Source organism: Anomaloglossus baeobatrachus, chromosome 6 (assembly GCF_048569485.1).
Source record: "Anomaloglossus baeobatrachus isolate aAnoBae1 chromosome 6, aAnoBae1.hap1, whole genome shotgun sequence".
In the NCBI taxonomy this organism is placed as follows: domain Eukaryota; kingdom Metazoa; phylum Chordata; class Amphibia; order Anura; family Aromobatidae; genus Anomaloglossus; species Anomaloglossus baeobatrachus.
In genome coordinates, this window is record NC_134358.1 from 34,322,915 (window position 1) to 34,349,202 (window position 26,288).

At 38.4% G+C, this 26,288-nt stretch overlaps 1 protein-coding gene across 1 annotated transcript in view; it reads right to left on the bottom strand.

The window, feature by feature from the left end:
* Positions 1–26,288, bottom strand: part of PHF20L1 (PHD finger protein 20 like 1) — a 162,697-nt gene that overhangs the window by 65,225 nt on the left and 71,184 nt on the right. The window contains exons 8-9 of the mRNA XM_075352848.1: positions 22,625–22,707; positions 3,317–3,512 (exon numbers count right to left, since the gene is read on the bottom strand). Coding sequence (XP_075208963.1) covers positions 3,317–3,512; positions 22,625–22,707 — 279 coding nt within the window. The remainder of the gene's footprint in view (positions 1–3,316; positions 3,513–22,624; positions 22,708–26,288) is intronic.

Consider the following 26,288-nt stretch of genomic DNA (forward strand, 5'->3'; position numbering starts at 1 on the left):
TAACAACGGGTTAGTACAGCGGTGTGATTGACTCACTCAATGATGCCAGAACAGAGGGGTGGGAAGGGAAAGTGGTGAATATTTAGTCTGTATTAAAAGCCAGCGAGTACAACAGTGTGGCTGATGCAATCAATGATGCCAGAACAGAGGGGTGGGCGGGGAAATGGGTGAATATTCATTTTGTATTAACAGCAAGTTAATACAGCAGTGTGAATGACCCAATCAATGATGGCAGAACAAAGGGGTGGGCGGGGAAAGGGGTGAATACAGGGCTGTGGAGTCGGTAAGCCACACCTTCGACTCAGACTCCTCAATTTCTCTTGCACCGACTCAGACTCCGACTCCTACATACATTGCTTATAGTTAGGTGAAAAATTTATTGTAGTACATGAACATGTGTATGTGAGCATCAGACATTTAATCATTTTTATGATACAATAATCAAGATATTTAGATAGAACATAAAATATATTTATTGGATACAACTTTAGAACACAAAAAACTGTAATAAATTGTAAGGAATTGTAGTAATACACTATGTAATATACAGTAGATTACATATATCGTGTGTGTGTGTGTGTGTGTGTGTGTGTGTGTGTGTGTGTGTGTGTGTGTGTGTATATGTGTGTGTGTATATAATATATTACATATTTACAATTTATTCGTTTTTTGTGTTCTAAAGTTGTATTCCAATAAATATATTTTATGTTCTGTCTAAATATCTTGATTATTGTATCATAAAAATAAATAAAATGTCTGATGTTCACATTGTACTACAATACATTTTTCACTTAAATATAAGCATTATACTAAATATTATTTAGTAAAATATTCAGCACATTCTGCAATGCACTACTGTCCCCAATTTATTATATATTTTCGGAGTCTGTGCATTTTATACCGACTCCGAATCCGACTCCACGACTCCGACTCCACAGCCCTGGGTGAATATTCATTTTATATTAACAGCAGGTTAGTACAGCAGTGTGACTGACCCAATCAATGATGGCAGAATAGAGGAGTGGGCAGGAAAAGGGGTGAATATTCATTTTATATTAACAGCAGGTTAGTTCAGCAGTGTGAATGAACCAATCAATGATGCTAGAACAAAGGGGTGAGTGGGAAAAGGGGTGAATATTCATTTTGCATAACAGGTGACTGAATCACAGATGGCAATTATAAATATAAGACATCCCCCGAAAATAAGCCCTAAAGCGTCTTTTAGAGCCAATTCTAATATAAGACACTGTTTTTAGTTTCAGAGAAACAAAGTCCACATAATATATAACATATTATTTGTAAAATGTAATATAATAATCCTATTTTACATTTTTCTTAACTTTTTTATATATATATATACAGTCAGGGCCAGAAATATTTGGACAGTGACACAAGTTTTGTTATTTTAGCTGTTTACAAAAACATGTTCAGAAATACAATTATATATATAATATGGGCTGAAAGTGCACACTCCCAGCTGCAATATGAGAGTTTTCACATCCAAATCGGAGAAAGGGTTTAGGAATCATAGCTCTGTAATGCATAGCCTCCTCTTTTTCAAGGGACCAAAAGTAATTGGACAAGGGACTCTAAGGGCTGCAATTAACTCTCAAGGCGTCTCCCTCGTTAACCTGTAATCAATGAAGTAGTTAAAAGGTCTGGGGTTGATTACAGGTGTGTGGTTTTGCATTTGGAAGCTGTTGCTGTGACCAGACAACATGCGGTCTAAGGAACTCTCAATTGAGGTGAAGCAGAACATCCTGAGGCTGAAAAAAAAGAAAAAAATCCATCAGAGAGATAGCAGACATGCTTGGAGTAGCAAAATCAACAGTCGGGTAGATTCTGAGAAAAAAGGAATTGACTGGTGAGCTTGGGAACTCAAAAAGGCCTGGGCGTCCACGGATGACAACAGTGGTAGATGATCGCCGCATACTTTCTTTGGTGAAGAAGAACCCGTTCACAACATCAACTGAAGTCCAGAACACTCTCAGTGAAGTAGGTGCATCTGTCTCTAAGTCAACAGTAAAGAGAAGACTCCATGAAAGTAAATACAAAGGGTTCACATCTAGATGCAAACCATTCATCAATTCCAAAAATAGACAGGCCAGAGTTAAATTTGCTGAAAAACCCCTCATGAAGCCAGCTCAGTTCTGGAAAAGTATTCTATGGACAGATGAGACCAAGATCAACCTGTACCAGAATGATGGGAAGAAAAAAGTTTGGAGAAGAAAGGGAACGGCACATGATCCAAGGCACACCACATCCTCTGTAAAACATGGTGGAGGCAACGTGATGGCATGGGCATGCATGGCTTTCAATGGCACTGGGTCACTTGTGTTTATTGATGACATAACAGCAGACAAGAGTAGCCGGATGAATTCTGAAGTGTACCGGGATATACTTTCAGCCCAGATTCAGCCAAATGCCGCAAAGTTGATCGGACGGCGCTTCATAGTACAGATGGACAATGACCCCAAGCATACAGCCAAAGCTACCCAGAAGTTCATGAGTGCAAAAAAGTGGAACCTTCTGCAATGGCCAAGTCAATCACCAGATCTTAACCCAACTGAGCATGCATTTCACTTGCTCAAATCCAGACTTAAGACGGAAAGACCCACAAACAAGCAAGACCTGAAGGCTGCGGCTGTAAAGGCCTGGCAAAGCATTAAGAAGGAGGAAACCCAGCGTTTGGTGATGTCCATGGGTTCCAGACTTAAGGCAGTGATTGCCTCCAAAGGATTCGCAACAAAATACTGAAAATAAAAATATTTTGTTTGGGTTTGGTTTATTTGTCCAATTACTTTTGACCTCCTAAAATGTGGAGTGTTTGTAAAGAAATGTGACAATTCCTACAATTTCTATCAGATATTTTTGTTCAAACCTTCAAATTAAACGTTGCAATCTGCACTTGAATTCTGTTGTAGAGGTTTCATTTCAAATCCAATGTGGTGGCATGCAGAGCCCAACTCGCGAAAATTGTGTCACTGTCCAAATATTTCTGGACCTAACTGTATATGTGTATATATATATATATATATATATATATATATATATATATATATATATATATATATATATATATATATATATATATATATATATATATATCTATAGATAGATAGATCGATAGAGATGGAGATAGAGAGAAAAGTAGAGATATTTTTATTTTTTAATTACTTATCCTTGAATTAGATAAGTAAAAATAGAACTATAATAACCCTTCAGTAACGTAACTAATTTTGCAATTAGATTTTTAAACAAATTTTTATTGCGACATAAGGAAAGAGACAGGAGAGTGGAAACATCAGATCCTCGCCTTGATTTAGCTGCAGATCAGTAATGGATAATGTCGGGGACTTTGGACACCCTATGGCATCGACAGGCTCCTGTTTGTCTTTCTTGCTGCGAGACTTCCCGGAAGACAAAGACGGCGTCAACAGGAAAGGAATCACTGTCATACTAGAATGGCATAGACCTGCTTCAATTTGACTCTGGGGTTTGGGTGTAATCACCTAAATAAACAACAACAAAAAAAAGGATCACAGTTATATCTGCATTACAAAGGATTCCTGGCTTAGAAGGGAGATAATCTTTGAAACCCAAAAAATAAAAAGCAAGAATGGAAAATGGAGTTGAATACCTTGGAAAAATCCCTAAGTTCCGCCGACTCTGACGTTGTTTTCAGTTTTGGATTTTGGAGCCCAGTATGTGAAATCTCTGCATGCAGTCCAACTGGGTGTTTCTTCAGAGTCTTCTCTAGAGGCGTGCACTTTCACACCGCCGGCAATGTCTGATCTGAAACTGTTAGATCAGATACCCAGCAGTGATTGGCTACATTTGGAAGGGTTGAAGGGTGTGCTAAAGACCACTCTGAAGGAACGCCTAGTCGGACTACAAACAGAGATTTCACAGTGCGCTCCAAAAGAAATATGTAAATATCTCAGCAATAGAACAAAGTAGCTCAAAACGGAAAAAAGCAACAGAATTAGGAGAGTTCAAAAATTTTACAAAAAGCTTACAAAGTAGTTTTCCAGGACCTATTGCTAAGACATAACTTTAATATTTGATTGGTGATGTCAAACTGTTGGTGTCACCTCATCACCTCATTGAAGGGTGTAATCCCCTTCTAGGTTTACCAGGTACAGTACTGTACATATGGTAGTGGCACTGCATAGGACTGTAGCTCTGTTGCAGTACCAGGTACAGCCACTACCGATGTGTGGCGCTGTGCCTATTAAACAAAGAACAGAACTCATTGCTCCCTAGAGTCAGAACCTCACCAATCTGATATTTATGGTCCATTTTAAGAATGGGCGATAAAGATTTTGTTCTTGGAAAATAATAAGCATTAAAAAAAAAAAAAAAAAAAAAAAAATTTAGCAAAACACATTGTTTAACCATGGAAAAAAAAACAACACAAAATTGTGCATCACCCTGAAACGTTGTTGTCAGCAGAGTCCTTTATTGCTCTTGCAGGTCCACGAATATTTGCTGGATCATAATAATAATTTCCAACCATTTAGAAAATTGGGTTAATTTTATTTGTTACGTGTAAAACAGAGAATCAATTAACATTATTGGCACTTAAAAACTGATAAATATAAAACATTTCTATCTATACATGCAGATTAAAAATTAAGAAAAGTGTAACAAGGTAAAACAATAAAAAAAAAACACAAAGCATATCATAAATGAAAGCAAAGAGAATCGAGAGACGGTAAAACGTTTGTACAATTTTTAAGATTTGTGTTCTGCTTGTGTGTTTCTTTAAAGGGAATCGGTCAGAACAACATCACTACCGTAACTTTTTGTATAGCTCCAACTGTAACAGTAAAAATGATAGCAGTGTTGTAGTAAGACGGAGTTCCAGTGCTGAGAAATGTTTTCATTGCATATGCAAATTAGTATAAAAGTGCATTGGGGGTGTGTCAAATGTTACATCACAAAATCTCAATACAAGTCTATGAGAGCCAGATCGAGGCTCTCATAGACTTGTATTGAGTTGTGACCTCCGGCTCACTCCACGAAAAACTGGAGCTCCCGGCAGACCACAAATCGCCGGAGACCAATGGGAGCGATGGAGATAAAAGGAGAAGACGTAGAAGGACGACAATAATATAGGGGGCAGGGAACTCTAGTGGTAAAATTTTAAAAAAGTGCTGGAGTGGTACTTTAAAAAAATTCACCCTGCACATGCGGACCTTTCAATGGGCAGCAGATTGTAGAGCAGAAGGAGGTAGCCAGACCTACAGCTGTCTCTGGAGGCACTGACATTCAAAAATGTGCTTTGATTTTTTTAGTTCCGCCCCCTGGACTCCTAAAGGGAATCTGTTAGCAGGTTTTTGCTATGTAATCTGACAGCAGCATGATGTAGGGGCAGAGATCCGAACTCCGCCGGTGTCAATTTACCAGGTGCAGCAGTTGTAACACAATCACTGCCTTCAAGGATTGTAATTTCAATAGATTTATAGGTCCCAGAAAAGCACTGAGCAAAATTATATTATATATACATACACACACACGCACATATAGATATATATTTATACAGATAGATTTTTTATATAAAAAAAAATATATATATATATATATATATATATATATATATATATATATATATATATAATGACCAATGTAATAATGATTAAAAGATTACCCTTATTAAACAATTCATATAAAAACAGTGCATTACAGACAGACATAGCAGACCTTGGTAAAACTGGTGGGTGAGCAATTGTGGGTCCCAGCACATTTCTTTATTTTTGCAGATGTAGCAGAGCTCGAAATGCTGAACTGTGTATAACCCCGACCACACCGCTGATTGGCTGCTTTATGTGTACGCTGTATATTGACACTACTAAGGGCAGGGTTGGACTAGGATACACAAGACATGCCATCTAGTCATGTGCTGATAGTCTCTTGCCGATAAATCAGTGATTGTATTGAAACAACAACACAGTATAGTAAGTGACACACCTCTAGAATCAGGGTCTCTTCCCCTACATCATGCTGCTGTCAGATTACATAGGAAAAAAAAAATCTGCATTCCTTTAGGAATAAAAGGATCAGAAATTAATACTTTTTTTTTTTTTCAAAAACTATACAAACTGCTCAGCTCCTTCTGCTTGCAGAGGGTTTTTCATGATCATTTTCCCTTTAATGCTTTAATTTATAAAGTAAAAATTGACAGAATTAAGACCTCATTAAAATGTGAGCCCCAATTTAAAAGAAAAAAAAAAATATACACAAACTGCTCAAAAAAATAAAGGAACACTAAAATTTGTTGTTTAAGTATTTTTTTGAGCAACTATATATATATTACATACATATATATAAAAAAAAATATATATATAATATATATATTAAAAAAAAATATATATATTTTTTATTTTATATATATATATATATATATATATATATATATATATATATATATTTTTTTTTATTATATATATATACATATATAAATAAAAAAAAAAAATATATATATATATATATATATATATATATATATAAAATAAAAAATATATATATTTTTTATTTTATATATATATATATATATATATATATATATATTTTTTTTTTTTTTATTATATATATATATATATATTTTTTTTTTTTTTTTATTATATATATACATATATATATATATATATATATAAAATAAATATATATAAAAAATATATATATAAATAGTGAAAAGAGAGATATATTCACACACTTTTTTTGTGTGTATATATTGAGAACCTAAATAAATAAGAAAATTCAGGTAGGAGACAGTGCTACATATAAAATAATAGCATCACAAAATAATATAGTGTGTTAGTGTCTGTCAAACTCTGGCGATAAGTTCTGTACGTATTGAAAAAGTATAAGATTGTGCAGAATCGGCAGCCGCGGTGTTAACGCTCTTCCTTTTGACGAAAAATTCAGTAAGCATTGATGTCTGCACCGCTTCTTCAAAATCCAAAATCTTCTATGGTGAACAACTTTTGTAAAGAAAAGCGAGTATTTGCCCCTTTAGGCTAAAAGTTCTTGTGTTTTTGAGCCAAACAATACAGAGGCGGTGAGACGTTAATTACATTGAATGTATTAATTATAACCACAGCATGTAAATAAAACACTGTTTATTGCACATCAACTACAACAGCTCAATTATTCATTGAATGTAGCATACATCATCAGCTCCATAGAAAACAAAAAAAACGGTCATGTCCTGGCATAAAGTACAATGTGTCTCGAAATAGGCACAACAACCTCAAGATCAGACCTTCATTCATTGTATAGTTACCTGGTATATTAGATACTAGACCCCAGAAATTCATTATGAACATACTAGAATACTAAGAAAAGGAGTTGGATAATAAAAAAACAAACATTACAAAAGGTGTAAAGATACAATTTAAAATTTGGAAGAAAAAAAAAAAAATCTCAGTATTAGTGGTTTGGAAATTTGGGGAAGTTTGGTTATGGCAGTTAAATACATTTTGTTAAAAGGGTTCTCAAGAGTCTTCAGAAATTGATCCTGTCGGACAGCGCTAACCACTTTACAGCTTATTAAAATTTGTGTCCGTTCTTGAGATATTAACACTTCTCTTTTGTTTACAGATCGTTGCCTAGGAGACCGACCACCGCAGAGGTGTAGCTTGTAAACATTGTGATCCAGCAATCCTAGCAGGTCTCGGTCTCTAACTCTCTCGTCCCCGGATCTGCTCCCCATTGGCTTATATAGGTCCGAACTCCGGATCGGATCCGGACTTCTTTCTCAACCCGTGGCGGATCCGCCGGACCCGGATTATTGGAAGTCCGCTCAACTCTATACACCACTCATGCGAGAAATACACTCGGTGCTCAGCCCAGTGCGAGCCGCTTGCAGTGTGTTAACGGCTCGCCCTGGGGGTAATAACCGTAGTGTGCATCCCAAAAATAACGGACACCACCCCCCCCCCCCCAACCCACCCCCGAAAATGATCTGTTTATGGCTGGCTGCATGTGGGTGCAGACCTGAACTGCCCAATTTGTGACTTCCACTGTAATTCAAGTCCGGGACCCAAACCCAACTTTATCTAAAGTTTGGATGAAGCCGCCAAACCGAACTTCAACAGGTCCGCTCATCACTACTTGCAAGCTCAATAGAAAATGGCTTGTAAACACTGCACACTGTTGTGTTGTCTAGTAGAAGTGGTCAGTTTCCAAGGCAACGAGCTGTAAACAACAACTATTTGTATTGTGCTTTTCTAACAATGGACTGAAATGGTGACACTGACCTGAGTATACCTTCCACAGAGAATGGAGGAGAAATAACAAGGAAATTGCAAACTTGCTTAGTCTCTCACTGTCTACCATTCACTTTATATTTTAACTCTTTGGTGGCAGAATCTAATTGCATATACTGTAGGATACTACAAGTAGTATTTAGGTAGTATTCATTTGCAATCATAAAGACGCATTTATACCGTTCTGTCTACACAGCTCCAATGTTGGCATTTTTGGGTTTTTTTTAATGAAGACTCTGAATGGAGCAACTACCTAAAATAATTTTTAAACAGGACGGCACTATATTCAGGTTAAATTAGACACTAATGTTATTAGGTATCTAAAAAAGTAAGATTAAAAAAATCTGCATTTATAAATGGATCATATAATAGGATGGATTCAGCGATATTTAGGGTTCTTATCCCTTACAAAAATCATTTTTGTTTTTATAAGAATTCCCTTTATAAATCAAGAGTAATATGGCTCAATTATCATTATATACCCGATATTCCAGGCAAAATATTCCTTAGAAAACACCCCCCCCCCCCCAACGAGAAAAATAAAAGCATAAGCAGAGAACATTCACATTTGTGCAAAAGTAGTGGCTCAATATACATAATCACATACATGTCACATTATTTCCTGCAGGTAGAGAAAATACAAAAACACCAGGTGTAAAAAGAAAAATACTTACTTAAAAAAAAAAGAAAGAAAATTAAGGGAAGGAAGGAAAGAAAGAGAAAAAAAAAAAGATAACGGAAGAAAGATAGAGAGGGAATGATGGAAAGAAAAAGAAAGAAACAAAGAAAAATAAAGCAAGAGAGAAAGAATGAAAGAAAAGAAAAAAGAAAAAAAAAGTACAAGAAAAAGGAAAAAGGCAAAAAGCTAAAGAGATGAAAAAATGTGAAAAAGAAAAAAGTGAAAGCTATAAAAAGCGAAAAACAAAGAAAAAGCAAATGACAAACAAATAATGAAAAAGACAGAAAAAAAAGAGAAAGCACAAGAAAGCTAAAGAAAAAGAAAAAAAGTTAAACAAGAAAAAAGAAAGCGAAAAGGAAAAAAAAGCAAATGACAAAGAAATAATGAAAAAGAGAAAGTGAACGGAAAAGGAAAAAAGCTAAAGTAAACAAGAGAAGAAAAGAAAGAAAGAAAAAAAGAAAGTTAAAGATAAAGTAAAAACAAAGAAAAAGCAAATGACAAAGAAATAATGAAAAGAAAAGAAAAAGCACAAGAAAAAAAGCTAAACAAGAAAAAAAAGAAAAGAAAGCGAGACATAAAAAGTGAAAAAAGGAAAAACGCAAATGACAAAGAAACAATCAAAGAAAAGAAAGAAAAAGCACAACAAAAAGCTAAAGAAAAAGAAAAAGCTAAACAAAAAAAGACAAAAAGTGTAAAAGAAAAAAAAGCAAATAAATAATGAAAAAGAGAAAGTGAAAGGAAAAAATGAGAAAACGAAAAAGTTAAAAAAAAAAGCTAAGTAAAACAAGAAAGAAAAGAAAAAAAGTGAAAGATAAAAAGCAGAAAAAAGAAAATGACAAAGAATTAATGAAAAAGTGAAAGAAAAATGTAATAAAAGAAAAAGCAAAAGAGAAAAAGTGGGAAGAAAGAGCAAACTAAAGAGAAAGCAAAAGAGAAAAAACTTTTGAACTGTAAATATAGATATAGTAAAAAAAAAACACCACATAATGCAATTATTATATAAGAGAAATGGTGGTTATGGATCAGTACCATAGAATACATTAGTTATTTTTAATATAACCACCAAGAAAATTTTAATTAATTAAAATAGTAAATGAAAAATATAAATACAGTAACTTATTCCAAATCAATTAATTCTCTCCAGTGAAGTCCCCCCCCCCCAATAAAAAGTACAAATAGAATCTAAAATTACACTATCAGAGAAGCAAGTTTCTTTGTATGGCTTTAGATTTCAAAAGTAAAAAAAAAAATATTTCCTTATTAAAATAGTCTTAAGAAATATGATTAAAGGGTAATAATAACCACAGCACAGTACACTCCCCCACAAAAGCAATAAGGAAACCTTCCCTGGACGGTCACATTTATCATTTATGCACCATTTGTCTCTGAAGAATAATAGTAAAGGTGCAAAACAAGTCAGGGGTCTTTGTAATAATAAAAAAAGACAATTGTGCAAATCCGACTGCCCCCTCTGCCCCCTCCCCATGCTTCACCTGGAAAGAGGAACGGGGCACTCTATGAATTCATTAGGGTAGGGTCACACTTTTGTTCTCTAAGCTGTTTTCTATATGGATTGATTAATTTTATATTTTCATAGATCGGACTTTTACAGACATTTTTCTTATCTTTTATTTTTGGGTAATGATAAAGCTTATTTGTAATAACATTTATTTTTTTTTACATTTTGTACATTATTTAAGTCGCAATATGGGACACAAACCTGCTATCGCTTGATCACTGGTAATAATATTGAAGCAAAATGTATGGTCTCTTGGGTAGAGTTGAGCGGACTTCCAATAATCCGGGTCCGGCGGATCCGCCGCGGGTTGAAAAATAAGTCCGGATCCGATCCGGAGTTCGGACCTATATAAGTCAATGGGGAGCGGATCCGGGGACGAGAGAGAGAGAGAAAGAGAAAGAGAATGAGAAAGAGTGAGAGAGAGAAAAAGAGAGAAAGAAAAAGAGAGAAAAAGAGAAAGAGAGAAAAAGAAAGAGAAAGAGAGAGAAAGAAAAAGAAAGAGAAAGAGAGAGAGAAAGAAAAAAGAGTGAAAGAGAAAGAGAGGGAGAGAGAAAAAAAAGAGAGAAAGAGAGAGAGCGAGAAAAAAAAAAAACGGATCCGGATCGTGCAGCCGAATACTCGGGTCCGGGTCGGACCCGGATCGGACGCTGGAACCGCGCGGATCCGGATTTTTAAAGTTTGGGTCCGCTCAACACTACTCTTGGGCCCTGTGAGGCTTTCAGGGCACTGGCAGGGGTATTCAAAAGGCCCCCTCCACCCCCCTATCTACCAGGAAATCACAGCAGATACCCTGCAATGACGTTACAGGGGGTGGTCTTGGATGGGATCAGGCCCATAAATGCCTGTATCAGCAGATATAGCTCGGCATTTAGATTCACGTCTGACTGTGTAACACAGTTGGCACCTGCTCTGTAGAGAGTGGTCTCAGCTCCTAAGCTATAATCACTATTTATTACACATGTACAGAATAAATGATAAACCTATCAACACCAGAAAGTTTAACTGACGAAAATCCCACAAATCCAAAAACTGAAGGGCCATAAATCCTCTATATGAATGGAGCAGTACTGAGCATGTGCGACCACCTCATCCACAAGAGTAAATGGAGCAGTGGTCGCACATGCTCAGTACTTCTTCATTCACAACTGGGACTTTGAACCTCCTGATCCGGTGGTTGGTGGGTGTTCCAGCAGTCAGACACCCAGCTATCATATTTATCTGGATAGATGATATATATTGTTTACAGGACGTATATGCCATTTTCTAGCCTGTAGCTGTTACAAAAAGTCTCAGTTGACCTTAAAAACCTCTTTTGCTTTTTCCTTTTAAACACTATTCTTGCAATAAGAAAAAAATCTTTTGATGTTGATGATCTGTCATCTGCAATTTTTTTTTTTTTTTTATTTTCTAATTATTTTTTTCAAACTTTTTTTTTGTATCTAGCTTTATCACTGTCCATATTGTTTAATTATTCAAAGCAGGAGAGAAGGGGTTAACGCCGCACATTTGCCAGAAAAGATGTAGAATTGTTGATTCATTAATAATTGTTTAATTCCATAGGTCTACGCTTTTCGAGGTATTGAACCATTTAATAGGTGCTCCATGGACAATGCTACCAGGTGTGTATCTTGTCAGATGTATGCATGCCTTGAGCAGCCGTTTGAGGGTGACTATGTCTGCACTCGATGCAAGCATGTTGCGTATTTGGAAGACAAGGTAACTGATCTAAATAAGCAGCTTGCAACACTAAGGGGCATTGCAAACCTGGAGAGGAGTTTAAAGCTCACTGAGCTTTCTCTGGCTGGGGCCAGTGATATGGAGGAGGGTGGAGGTGGGGAAGATCAGGACCCAGAGGTAGGTAGCTGGGTAACAGTTAGAAGAAGAGGTAGGGGGAAAAGTCCAGACCTGGCACAACCTAGTAAATATGCCTGTTTGGCTGATATTAGGAATGAAGGGCCAGGACTAGGGTCACTACAGCAGGACGTTGCTCCTAGCAACCAGGAAAACAACTGCTGTAGGAAGGAGGGAAATAGGAGTGCAGCAAAGCCCAGACAGATGTTGGTGGTAGGGGACTCTATAATTAGGCGGACAGACAGGGTCATCTGTCGCCGAGACCGTGAATGCCGAACAGTGTGTTGTCTGCTGGGTGCTCGGGTTCGGCATATTGCGGATCGGATAGACAGATTGCTGGGTGGGGCTGGGGAAACCCCAGCGGTCATGGTGCACATTGGTACTAATGACAAAGTTAGAGGCAGGTGGAAGGTCCTTAAAAATGATTACAGGGAACTAGGAGAGAAGCTGAAGTCCAGGACCTCCAAGGTGGTGTTTTCAGAAATACTACCGGTGCCACGAGCGTCACTAGAAAGACAGCGGGAGCTTAGGGAGATAAACATGTGGCTTAGAAATTGGTGCAGGAAGGAAGGGTTCGGGTTCATGGAGAACTGGGCTGACTTCTCAGTCGGCTACAGGCTCTACGGTAGGGATGGGCTGCACCTCAATGGGGAAGGTGCAGCTGTGCTGGGGGAGAAAATGGTCAGACGGATGGAGGAGCTTTTAAACTAGGATCGGGGGGGAGGGAGGGTAGTGGAGCAAATAAGGGGATAGATAGAGCAGATAGAGACAGTGAGACGGTAGGGGTCAATGAAGGATTAGGGGGGGATGGGACATGCAAGGAAAGTAGGGAGGCTAGGAGTAATAAAGGTGTTAATAGGATTAAATGTCTACTGGCAAATGCAAGAAGTCTTGCAAACAAAATTAATGAATTGGAGACTCTTATGTTAACCATGGATTATGATGTGGTGGGCATTACGGAAACCTGGCTGGATGAAAGCCATGACTGGGTGACAAACATACAGGGTTATAGTACATTTAGGAGGGACAGGAAAGGCCAAAAAGGTGGTGGGGTGTGTATATTTATCAAATCTAACCTAAAACCTGTGTTGTATGAAGACATTGAGGGGAACAGCAACAATGTAGAGTCAGTATGGGTAAATGTACATGGGGAGGGGAATAATGGAAAAATGCTAATTGGAGTTTGCTATAAGCCTCCTAACATACCTGAACAAATAGAGGGTGAAATGCTGGAACAAATTGAAAAGGCAGCTAATAATAATAATCGGGTTCTTATTATGGGGGATTTCAACTATCCAGACATTCAGTGGGACATAGAATCTTCTGGTTCTGCTAAAAGCTGTAAGTTCTTATCTACCATTCAAGACCATTTCCTCTCTCAGATGGTAGGTGAACCGACCAGGGGAGATAATTTGCTAGATCTGGTCCTGTCAAATAGACCGGATACAATTTCAGATCTACAGGTTCGGGAGCACTTGGGCACCAGCGATCATAATATGGTAAGCTTTGACATAATATTCAATAGAACATTTCAAAGGGGGAATGCTAAAACCTGGAATTTTAGGAAAGCTGATTTCAACAAATTAAGGGAAGAGCTTAAATGTGTAGATTGGGACAAAGTCATGGTAACTGGGGATACCGAACATAAATGGGGTAAGTTTAAGGATATACTACTAGAGTCCTGTAAAAAACGTATACCCTCTGGTAATAAAATGTCCAGGAATAAAAAGAAACCACTATGGATAAATAAGACTGTACAAAGTATAATAAAACAAAAACAAAGGGCATTTAAAATGTTAAAGGCTGAGAATACAGAAATAGCATTGCAGGAGTATAAAAATATCAATAGGAAATGCAGAAAAGAAATCAAACAAGCAAAATTAGCTACTGAAACAAAAATCGCCAATGACATTAAAATAAATCCCAAAATTTTTTATAAATACATTAATGCCAAAAGGAAAACAAAGGATAGTATCGGCCCCTTAAAATATAATAACAAGTTAGTTATAGAGGACAAACAAAAGACTGAGATATTAAATAGGCATTTCTCATCTGTATTCACCAAGGAACTGACTGTACCAGGGATCATTCAACAAGTGAAAAATCAAAGTTCACCACCCGATATAATTAATTTAACACAAGATGAAGTACGCCTATGTCTGAGTAAATTAAACATTGACAAATCCCCAGGGCCAGATGGCATTCATCCACGAATATTGAGGGAATTGAGCTCCGTAATCGACAGACCGCTGTATCTCATCTTTTTAGACTCACTTGTAACAGGGTTGGTGCCTCAGGATTGGAGGATTGCTGATGTGGTACCGATATTTAAGAAAGGTAAGAGGGTAGATCCAGGCAACTACCGTCCAGTAAGCCTGACATCAGTAGTATGCAAAGTTTTTGAGGGCATTTTAAGGGATGACATGCAAAAATATATTGCAGAAAATAATATGATAACTGACAAACAGCATGGATTCATGAAAGATAAGTCGTGTCTAACCAACCTGTTGGGGTTCTATGAGGGGGTAAGTGCAAACCTGGATATTGGTAATGCAGCTGATGTGATTTATTTGGACTTTGCAAAGGCATTTGATACTGTACCACATAATAGCCTTATACTAAAGCTCCAGAAGCAAGGACTAGGGGACACAATATGCAACTGGGTAAGGAATTGGCTAAAAGATAGGAAAGAAAGAGTAGTCATAAATGGAACATTCTCTAAATGGGCTATAGTCAGCAGTGGGGACCGCAGGGATCTGTGCTAGGACCGATTCTTTTTAATCTCTTTATTAATGACCTTGTGGATGGGATTGATAGTACAGTGTCAGTCTTTGCCGATGACACCAAACTATGTAGGATATTAAAAACTGACCTGGATAGTACAATATTACAAAAAGATCTGGATAAGATGTCGGAATGGGCAGATACTTGGCAAATGAGATTTAATGTTGATAAATGTAAAGTAATGCACCTAGGACGGAGTAATCCTATAGCTGCGTATACATTAAATGGAAGTAAACTCGGGACTACAGAACAGGAGAAGGACTTGGGTATTCTCATTACAAATAAGCTGAGCAGCAGCGCTCAATGTCAGGCAGCAGCTGCAAAAGCAAACAAGATTCTAGGGTGTATAAAAAGAGAGATTAGATCCCGTGATCCCAACGTATTGTTACCCCTCTATAGATCACTTGTAAGGCCACATCTGGAATATGGGATCCAGTTTTGGGCTCCACATTTTAAAAAGGACATTCAGAAGTTAGAGTCAGTTCAAAGGCGGCAACTAGACTATTACAAGGAATGGAGGCCGCCCGTATGATGAGTAATGGAGGCCGCCCGTATGATGAGTAATGGAGGCCGCCCGTATGATGACAGGTTGAAAAAGTTAGATATGTTTAGCTTAGAAAAAAGACGCCTCAGAGGAGATCTCATTTATATGTATAAATACATGTGTGGTCAATATAAAGGACTGGCACATGACTTATTTCTTCCAAAGACAATACTAAGGACCAGGGGGCACTCACTGCGAGTGGAAGAAAAGCGATTCCAGCAGCTAAATAGGAAAGGGTTCTTTACAGTTAGAGCAGTCAGACTGTGGAATGCCGACCACAAGAGGTAGTAATGGCAGATACTAGAACAGCTTTATATCAGGGCTGGATGATTTCCTCAGTACACACAACATTGTTGGTTATAAATGACTTAGTGACTAAATGTAGAACTGGTGGAGGAAGGAGGAACTAGATGGACCTAGGTCTTTGTTCAACCTAAGTAACTATGTAACTATGTAACCTCTTCCTCAGGACCAAAATAGCAACAATACTGTATTGTTGATATTCTGAGGAAGAGGTTCCATACCTCGAAACACGTAGACCTATGGAATAAAAGAATTATTAATCAACAGTTCTACATCTTTTCTGGCAAATGCACGGCATTAACCCCTTCTCCTCTTCTGCTTTGAAGACTCATCCACGTGGGGCTATCTGTGGTGGTTGTGACCCTCACAACCACATTAGGTGAGTGTATATTGCTATATATTGCGCTTCTGTTTCTCTGGTAAGACCCTATCAGCGCTTTTTTTTTCTAGTTTTATCACTACATATTATTTAATTAGCACCAACCCTAAAGTCTTACAACAGATTACATCTATAGGAAAGTCTGCAGAAACAAATAAAAATACATCATGCATCTCAAGGTCTATAAGATACGATTTTCCAAATGAAAAAGCAGAAGAGGAAAACAAAAAAGGAGAATGCAGCTCGTCAAGTGGCACAGACCAAGTGATGGAGGCCGCATCTGAATAAGCAGATAACCTGGGTTCTAACTAAATTATTACAGTATCCAAGGCAAAAAAGTAAAATAAAAAGAAAATAAATAAGTTACGCTAAATAATGAGCTGGATATCAATAGGACTGTCCCTGCTCAGAAGAGCTTACAATCTAATTGGGTGCTTCCACCTTCACAAATGTTTTATATGGTTTCAGTCTATATAAAATGAAAAATGAAGCATCTCTGCAATAACTGATGGTTAATAATTTCCTTCTGCTTTATGTCCACAGCTTCTATGCATATGTATGCATCTCCATGGTAACAAACAGCAAACAATGTGTAGTCTGATGCTGCAGTCCTGTCTCCATGGTAACAGACAACAAACACTGTGTAGTCTGATCCTGCAGTTGTCTCCATGGTGACAGACTACAAACAAACCCTGTGTAGTCTGCTCCTGCAGTCATGTCTCCATGGTAACAGACAACAAACAAACCCTGTGTAGTCTGCTCCTGCAGTCATGTCTCCATGGTAACAGACAACAAACAAACCCTGTGTAGTCTGCTCCTGCAGTCATGTCTCCATGGTAACAGACAACAAGCAAACCCTGTGTAGTCTGCTCCTGCAGTCATGTCTCCATGGTAACAGACAACAAACAAACCCTGTGTAGTCTGCTCCTGCAGTCATGTCTCCATGGTAACAGACAACAAACAAACCCTGTGTAGTCTGCTCCTGCAGTCATGTCTCCATGGTAACAGACAACAAGCAAACCCTGTGTAGTCTGCTCCTGCAGTCATGTCTCCATGGTAACAGACAACAAACAAACCCTGTGTAGTCTGCTCCTGCAGTCATGTCTCCATGGTAACAGACAACAAACAAACCCTGTGTAGTCTGATTCTGAAGTCAAACAACTCATCTATCCCGCTACTTCTGGCTAATCTATTTAATCTATGTTAGGGCAAATTATAGGGCAGGGGGAAGTGTACATGACTGCAGGATTAAACTACATAGAATTTACAAAAGATTTATTTGCCTTATGAAGCAAAAAAAAAATATATATATATATGCATAATTAAACTCCATTGCAGAGCTGCTCCATTTATTCTGAAAAGGTAAAGTGGGCAAACAAAAAATCTGAAGTTAAAAAAATACAGTCATAGCCAAAAGTGTTGGCACCCTTAAAATTGTTCCAGACAATTACGTTTTTAATCTCAGATAATTATTGTAATTACGCATGTTTTCTTATACACGGATTTATTTCCTTTGTGTCTTGGAACAACACAAAAAAAAAAAAAGGCAAATTGGACATAATTTCACACAAAACCTACCTACATTGACGGTACAAAATGTTTGGCACCTTTATAAAAATGTGAGTAAACAACTTTGTTTCAAGCACGTGATGCTTGTTCAAACTCACCTGTGGCAAGTAACAGGTGTGGGCAATATGAAAATCACACCTGAAACCAGATATAAAGGGGAGAAGTTGACTCAGTTTTTTGTATTGTGTGTCTGTGTTTGTGTATGGAGAACAGAAAGAGAAGACAACTGTCTTGAGGACTTCAGAACTAAAATTGTTGAAAAATATCAACAATCTCCGGGGATCTTGATGTTCCTTTATCTACGATGCAGAACATAATCAAAAAGTTCACAACCCATGGCACTGTAGCTAATCTCCCTGGACATGGACGTCAGAAAATAATTGAAAGGTTGCAACAAAGGATAGTCCGGATGGTGGTAAGCCCTAATCAAGTTCCAAAGAAATTGAAGCTGTCCTTGTCAGTCTGCAGACACGTCCGAAACCCATTTTGTGTGGGGTTCGGATGGATGTGCCGACGAGACTAATGAGGAACGCAGTGTGAAAGCGACCTAAGAAGCTCGTGGATGGTTATAGGAAGCGATTGATTGTAGTTATTTATTCCAAAGGGTGTGCAACCAAATACTAAGTTGAGGGCGCCAACAATTTTATCGGGCCCATTTTTTGGAGTTTTGTGTAAAGTTATGTTCAATTTGCCTTTTTTTTTCCTGTATTCTAATACACAGAAATGAAATAAAGGTGTGAATAACAAAACACGTGCAATTGCAGTCATTTTCTGGAACAATTTCAAGGGTGCCAACACTTTCGGCCATGACTGTAGTTAACAACTATACGTAAACATAGTAAAGAAAACAAGACTTCAATGACTACAAAATTTCTTATCAAAATAGTTTATTCACAGCAGAACACAGGACACAGATGACAAGTTGAACGTTTTTCCTTTTCAGGTGAAAAAATTAACTTGTTTAGAAATTAATGGAAGCGACATCTCAAAAAAGTTGGGACAAAAAGTAAAGCGGCAGTACTGAAAAACAGCTCAAGGGTTATTTGTAACCAAGTCACACAACTGTGTGGAAAACGAGGAGAAATAATTGTCTGGGAACACAGGTCACCGTACAATCCAGAAAAGCAAGCGAAAACTCCAGCATGTAAAGAAGAAGCTAAAAGTCAACAGAATCGAGAAACACAGCCATCTTCCCTGGGCCAAAGCTCATGTATAATGGACTGAGGTAAAATGGAAAACTGTTCTAAGGTTGGACGATTCAGAATGTGAAATTCTGTATGGAATTCAAAGACATTGTATCCTGTGGAATCAGGAGTAGAGGGACCCTCCAGCTTGTTATCAGTGCAGTACTTCCACCTCTGAAATTCTGTATGGAAACCAAATACATTGTGTCCTGTGGAATCAGGAGTAGAAGGACCCTCCAGCTTGTTATCAGTGCAGTACTTCCATGTCTGATATTCTGTATTGAAACCAAAGACATTGTGTCCTGTGGAATCAGGAGTAGAGGAACCGTCCAGCTTGTGATCAGTGAAGTACTTCCATCTCTGAAATTCTGTATTGAAACCAAAGACATTGTGTCCTGTGGAATCAGGAGTAGAGGAACCGTCCAGCTTGTGATCAGTGAAGTACTTCCATCTCTGAAATTCTGTATTGAAACCAAAGACATTGTATCCTGTGGAATCAGGAGTAGAGGAACCGTCCAGCTTGTGATCAGTGAAGTACTTCCATCTCTGAAATTCTGTATTGAAACCAAAGACATTGTATCCTGTGGAATCAGGAGTAGAGGAACCGTCCAGCTTGTGATCAGTGAAGTACTTCCATCTCTGAAATTCTGAATGGAAACCAAAGACATTGTATCCTGTGGAATCAGAAGTAGAGGCACCCTCCAGTTTATCAGCGCAGAACTTCCATCTCTGATAGTATGGGGGGGGGGCATTAGCACCTATGGCAGGGGCAGCAACCATCGGAAAAGTGCCATCACTGCTGAACATTATATAGTGGTGTGAGATCACCTGCCAAGTACAGACAATGTCTATTTCATGGAAGACCTTGTATATTTCAGCAATTAATTTGTAAATCCCATACTACATCCTTCATTACAGCACGGCTCCGCAGAAGAAGGGCTGCGGTGATGAACTGGCCGCCTCCGGTCCAGACCTTTCACCAATAGAAAACATTTGCCACATTATGAAATGAAAAATCTGGCAAAGACCCCGAAGTGTGGAGCAGCAAGAATCCGTCAACAGACAAGAACGGGACAACATTCTTCTCCCAAAACTCCAGCAATTGTCTCTTCCCCTACTTTTATAAGACTGGTGTAAAAAAAATAAAAATAAAGAGGGGACACTGCACTATGGTGGGCACAACTTTTTTTGAGGTGTGTCGCTGCCATCAATTTCTATAGGAGTTTGTTTTCTCAAATGAAAGAAAATGTCCAACGTTCAACTTCTGATCTGTCTTATATTGTGCTGTGGGTAAAATATGGTGATAGGAGATTTCCAGATCATTGCAGTCTTGTTTTTTTTTGTAACATCTTACATAGCGTGTATAATCTATACGTACGTGTGTGTGTGTGTGTGTGTGTGTGTGTGTGTGTGTATATATACTGTATGTATACAGTGTGTCCACCCATATCCTGTCCACCGCCATTAACTTGAGAACGGCGGCAGCTATAGGCATAGAAGTGGTGTCTAGGTATAGTAAAGTAGCCATGTGCTACGCAATGAAACCACCTATAGCGCCACCTGGTGGAAAACAACGGAGTTAGCATTTTTATCTCGAAAACGGAAAGAGAGAGAAAATTATAAAGTTGCAGGGCATCATCAATTCAATACGAATCGACACCTTGTATACAGAAATGCTATGATTAGAACATGTAAAACTCACAAGGCTGCGGATGTGAAGCGATACCTCATGGAGACCTTCCTACAAGTCATTGGGTATGGTGGCTGCGTGGAGTGGCCTCCACGCTCACCTGACCTGACCCCAATGGACTTCTTTCTGTGAAGTCACATCAAACAGCAGGTGTATGCGACCCCTCCACCAACATTGCAGGATCTACGACGACGTATCACAGATGCTTGTGCAAACGTGTCCCCTACCATATTGCACAACGTGCAGCAAGATACAGTATGCTGTGCAGAGTCCAGATGTGCATTGCAGCTGACGAGGGACACTTTGAGCATCAAAGTTTAATGAGCGCCATATCCGTGACCAGCATTCAATGTTTTGGGGGGGTCATGGGTTTCATATCATAGCATTTCTGTATGCAAGGTGTCGATTCGTATTGAATTGATGATGTCCTACAATTTTTTTATTCACTTTTTTTTTTTTTCTATCTCGTTCCGTTTTCAAGATAAAAATGCTAACTCCGTTGTTTTCCACCAGGTGGCGCTATAGGTGGTTCCATTGCGGCGGATAGGATATGGGTGGACACACTGTATTATAATATAAATTATATATATATGTATGTATAATATATATATATATGTATGGTATTAGGTTTATATCTATATATATTATATATATCATTATATATTCATCTATAATGTATTAGGTTTATATATACATATGTGTGTATGTGTATAACAGGTGTATATATGTAACATATGTATCTACATGTATATATGTGTGTGTGTGTATATATGTATATGTATATATCTATCTATATATATATATATATATATATATATATATATATATATATATATATATATATATATATATATATATATATATATATATATATATATATATATCTATCTATCTATCTATATATATATATATATCTATAATGTATAATATATATATACATACATATATATATATATATATATATATATATATATATATATATATATATATATATATATATATTATACATTATATAATTATATATAAATATATGTATTTATTTTTTTATTATTTTATATATTTTTTTATTATATAAATATATAAATATATATATATATATAAAAGTATTATATATATATATATATATATATATATATATATATATATATATATATATATATATGTATGTATACATATACATATATACATATACAGACACACACACACACACGTATATACATGTATATACATATGTTACATATATACACCTGTTATACACATACACACATATGTATATATAAACCTAATTATGCACTTTATATATTTCCTTCACATAATCAAATCAATTTTCATCATTTAATATAGAACTAATAAATAAAAAGTAAACAAAAATATAGAAGAAAAGGTCCAAATTATCATATTTAACACAAAACACCTATAATACTGACATATTTTTACACCAGTTTTGAATATTTTTTTCCCAATTTTATATGTACATATACAAATACTTTGCTTTACCTCCCGTATACCCTAGTGTCCTCCCATCTAGAGCTAATATTCTAATTCAGCCGGCTGCCGATCATCTCTGATTGTCAAAAATGTGCTGGTTCAGACTCTGTGGTAAAAAGATCTTCCAAAATAAAATGCAACTGAGGACCCAGGCTAGGCTAAACGAGCAAAGCAAAGTATTTACAAATGTATATATAGACATGAGGAAGGGTGAGCAATATGGGGGCCGATGTGCAATACTGGCAACACGCGCAGCCCTTCCACTTGTGCAGGTAAAAAGCTTTTGCATCGGAAACAGGCACTGGTTTAAGGTTCAGTATGGTACAGCGCTGATGTGGCTCCACACGCGCCCATTTCATACCTCTTCCTGATTTGCAGGGTTTTCAAAGGCTTTCTGCTTCTTTTCGGCGTCATCCAATACCACGGCTTTCGAGGCCAATAAACCTTCAAAGAAAATGGAAACCAAAATTAATCCAGACACAAAAACGGCAGCGATATCTTCCTGGAGGAAAATGTATTTGCAAAGGGTAAGAAAAAAAAACCAAAAAACTACCATACTCACCTTCACCGATTTCCCACTGCTCCGGCTTCAGAGACTACCCAGTCCCCCATTGGTCTAGGAAATGATAGTGAATGCCAGCTCTGCCAATTACAGGCTGAACAGGTGACACACCTCCACCCGTGATTGGTTGATAAGGTGTATTCTATCATTTCCTGTGTGTTCCAGCTGGAGCAGTAATTACAGACTAAAAGGAAAATGGTTAGCAAGATTGATTGTGGTTTTAAAACCACGCAGAGAATATTGCCCCCACAAAAAAAATAAATATTTTTTCATGGGACAATGCTTTTAAAATTTATCCATGCATGTTTATGGCACAATGCTGCTGCCAAGCAAAGAAGGAACCTCTGGTATCAGCAGCGATGGTAGGGCAGAAGTTGTTTTTATCATATACTAGCTGTAGTACCCGGCATTGCCCGGGATAGTAACTGTCTGTCTCCATCTCTGCGTCTGTCTCTATATGTCGGGCTGTCTCTATATGTCGGGCTGTCTCTATATGTCGGGCTGTCTCTATATGTCGGGCTGTCTCTATATGTCGGGCTGTCTCTATATGTCGGGCTGTCTCTATATGTCGGGCTGTCTCTATATGTCGGGCTGTCTCTATATGTCGGGCTGTCTCTATATGTCGGGCTGTCTCTATATGTCGGGCTGTCTCTTTCCGGGGCTGTCTCTTTCCGGGGCTGTCTCTTTCCGGGGCTGTCTCTTTCCGGGGCTGTCTCTTTCCGGGGCTGTCTCTTTCCGGGGCTGTCTCTTTCCGGGGCTGTCTCTTTCCGGGGCTGTCTCTTTCCGGGGCTGTCTCTTTCCGGGGCTGTCTGTCTGTGTCTCTGTGTGTCTCTTTCTGTGTCTCTATCCGTCTCTCCACCGACATCTTATTACCTCACATATAAGCTTCTTCTACTAACAATTTATTTGTTCCTATAGCAACCACTGACAGTTGCTATTAATAACCTTTAGCTCGCAGTTCCAATCAGTTTAATGGAGGCAGGATTTTGGAGAGTAACTGTAAAGCGCGGGGTTAAATTTTCCCCTCAAAATATAGTCTATGACGTTCCCTGAGTCACATGAGGCGTCTGTGCAAAATTTCGTGAATGTAAATGTGACGGTGCAAATTCCTTTAGCGGACACACACACACACATACATACACACATACATACATTGAGCTTTATATATTAGATTGTCTTCTGTAACAACTTAAGGGTCTCAAAAATAAAAAAAAAACATTGTCACCTGTCAAAACTGCAAGATTTATAGTTTTCATTTTGAATAAAGATTGTGATATGGAAAATAAAAAAAACAAAAAAAAATTGCTAAATAAAAACAAAAACAACAACATTTAAACAATAGGTCATTTTCTGATAAAAGTGTTGGTCTGGCAACTAAAATATTCTTTCTAAATATCTATGCTTACTCCATAACCACTTTTGTAATCAGCTTTATATTACATTACCCTACACTTCTTCGTACCTAGCTAATACACAAATGTGACGTCACAGAAAGCTAGAACTGCACTCACTCAAAGCAACATCTATCTCCCCACTTGGAACAGGACGTCATCCGGGGCCAGCACTGCAGTTACTTACTACAGTTTCTTACATTGCTGCCCCCCGAAGATGTCCTGGATCCATGTTGATAGAAGCAGTGATAGATGTGACTGCAGCACCGGCTTTCTGCTTCTATCTCCACCACTAACTTCTAGCTGAAAAAGAGACGCTGTCAGGGGCCAATGAAGAAGCAGTGAGTGACACCAATGTCACCCCAAAGCTTCTAGCACCACCCTTAAATGAAGCACCATCAGGAGGCAGCGCTAGTGTCACTCACTGCTTCTAGCATTATCATCAGGAGGGGCGGAGACAGAGTGTCGGCGCTGCACTCACATCTCCCACAACTTCTATCACCAAGGATCCAGGACGTCTGAACAGAGCAGCGATGCAACAAACCAGTAAGTAACTGCAGTGCTGCCCCCTGATGATGTCCTTGTTCAGGAGGGCATAAAACACTGTAGGGAAGAGACTGCAGCCCCGGCCTCCTGTGACGTCCCGTTTGAAACACCTCTCAAATGAAATGTCACAGCACGTGAAGAAGAAAGACACATTTAGGGATTAGCTGGATAGGGAGAAGTGTAGTATATCGAGTAAAAAAACAAATTAAAAAATTGATTTAGGGTTTAAGGATAGTTATTTAGAAAAGACATTTTAGGAGCTGGGCTAACCCTTTAAATCACTTTCACACAGACCAATAATTGCTTAAACAGTTGTACCCGATCACAGGCAATCATTGCAGCAACTAAGCAAAGAATCAGCAAACACACATTCATCAACTGATCGCACCTATTATGCAACTTTAAAAATAAAGCAACATGCACTAACATGCTCGGGTGCTCGTTACTAGTGATGAGCGGGCACTTCCATACTCGGGTGCTCGTAACTAGTGATGATCGGGCGCTCAGTATTCATAACTAGTGATGAGCGGGCACTACCATGCTCGGGTGCTCTGTACTCGTAACTAGTGATGAGCGGGAACTACCATGCTCGGGTGCTCAGTACTCGTAACTAGTGATGAGTGAGCACTACCATGCTCAGGTGCTCAGTACTCGTAACTAGTGATGAGCAGACACTACCATGCTCGGGTGCTCTGTACTCGTAACTAGTGATGAGCGGGCACTACCATGCTCGGGTGCTCTGTACTCGTAACTAGTGATGAGCGGGCACTACCATGCTCGGGTGCTCTGTACTCGTAACTAGTGATGAGCGGGCACTACCATGCTCGGGTGCTCAGTAGTCAAGTAGGTAGTCAAGGGAACTCAAAATTTTTCTGGAAAGTTCCTGGAAAACTGTCATAGCCCCCCCATTGACTACAATTATACTTGTGTACGCGAGTCGCGCCCATCTGAGTATTTAACTGATCGTTAACAGTACTGAGCACATGAGCATGGTAGTGTCCGCGATCACTAGTTACGAGTACTGAGCACCAGAGCATGGTAGTGCCCGCTCATCACTAGTTACGAGTACTGAGCACATGAGCATGGTAGTGTCCGCTCATCACTAGTTACGAGTACTGAGCACCTGAGCATGGTAGTGCCCGCTAATCACTAGTTACGAGTACTGAGCACCTGAGCATGGTAGTGCCCGCTCATCACTAGTTACGAGTACTGAGCACATGAGCATGGTAGTGTCCGCTCATCACTAGTTACGAGTACTGAGCACCAGAGCATGGTAGTGCCCGCTAATCACTAGTTACGAGTACTGAGCACCTGAGCATGGTAGTGCCCGCTCATCACTAGTTACGAGTACTGAGCACCCGAGCATGGTAGTGCCCACTCATCACTAGTTACGAGTACTGAGCACCTGAGCATGGTAGTGCCCGCTCATCACTAGTTACGAGTACTGAGCACCTGAGCATGGTAGTGCTCACTCATCACTAGTTACGAGTACTGAGCACCCGAGCATGGTAGTGCCCGATCATCAC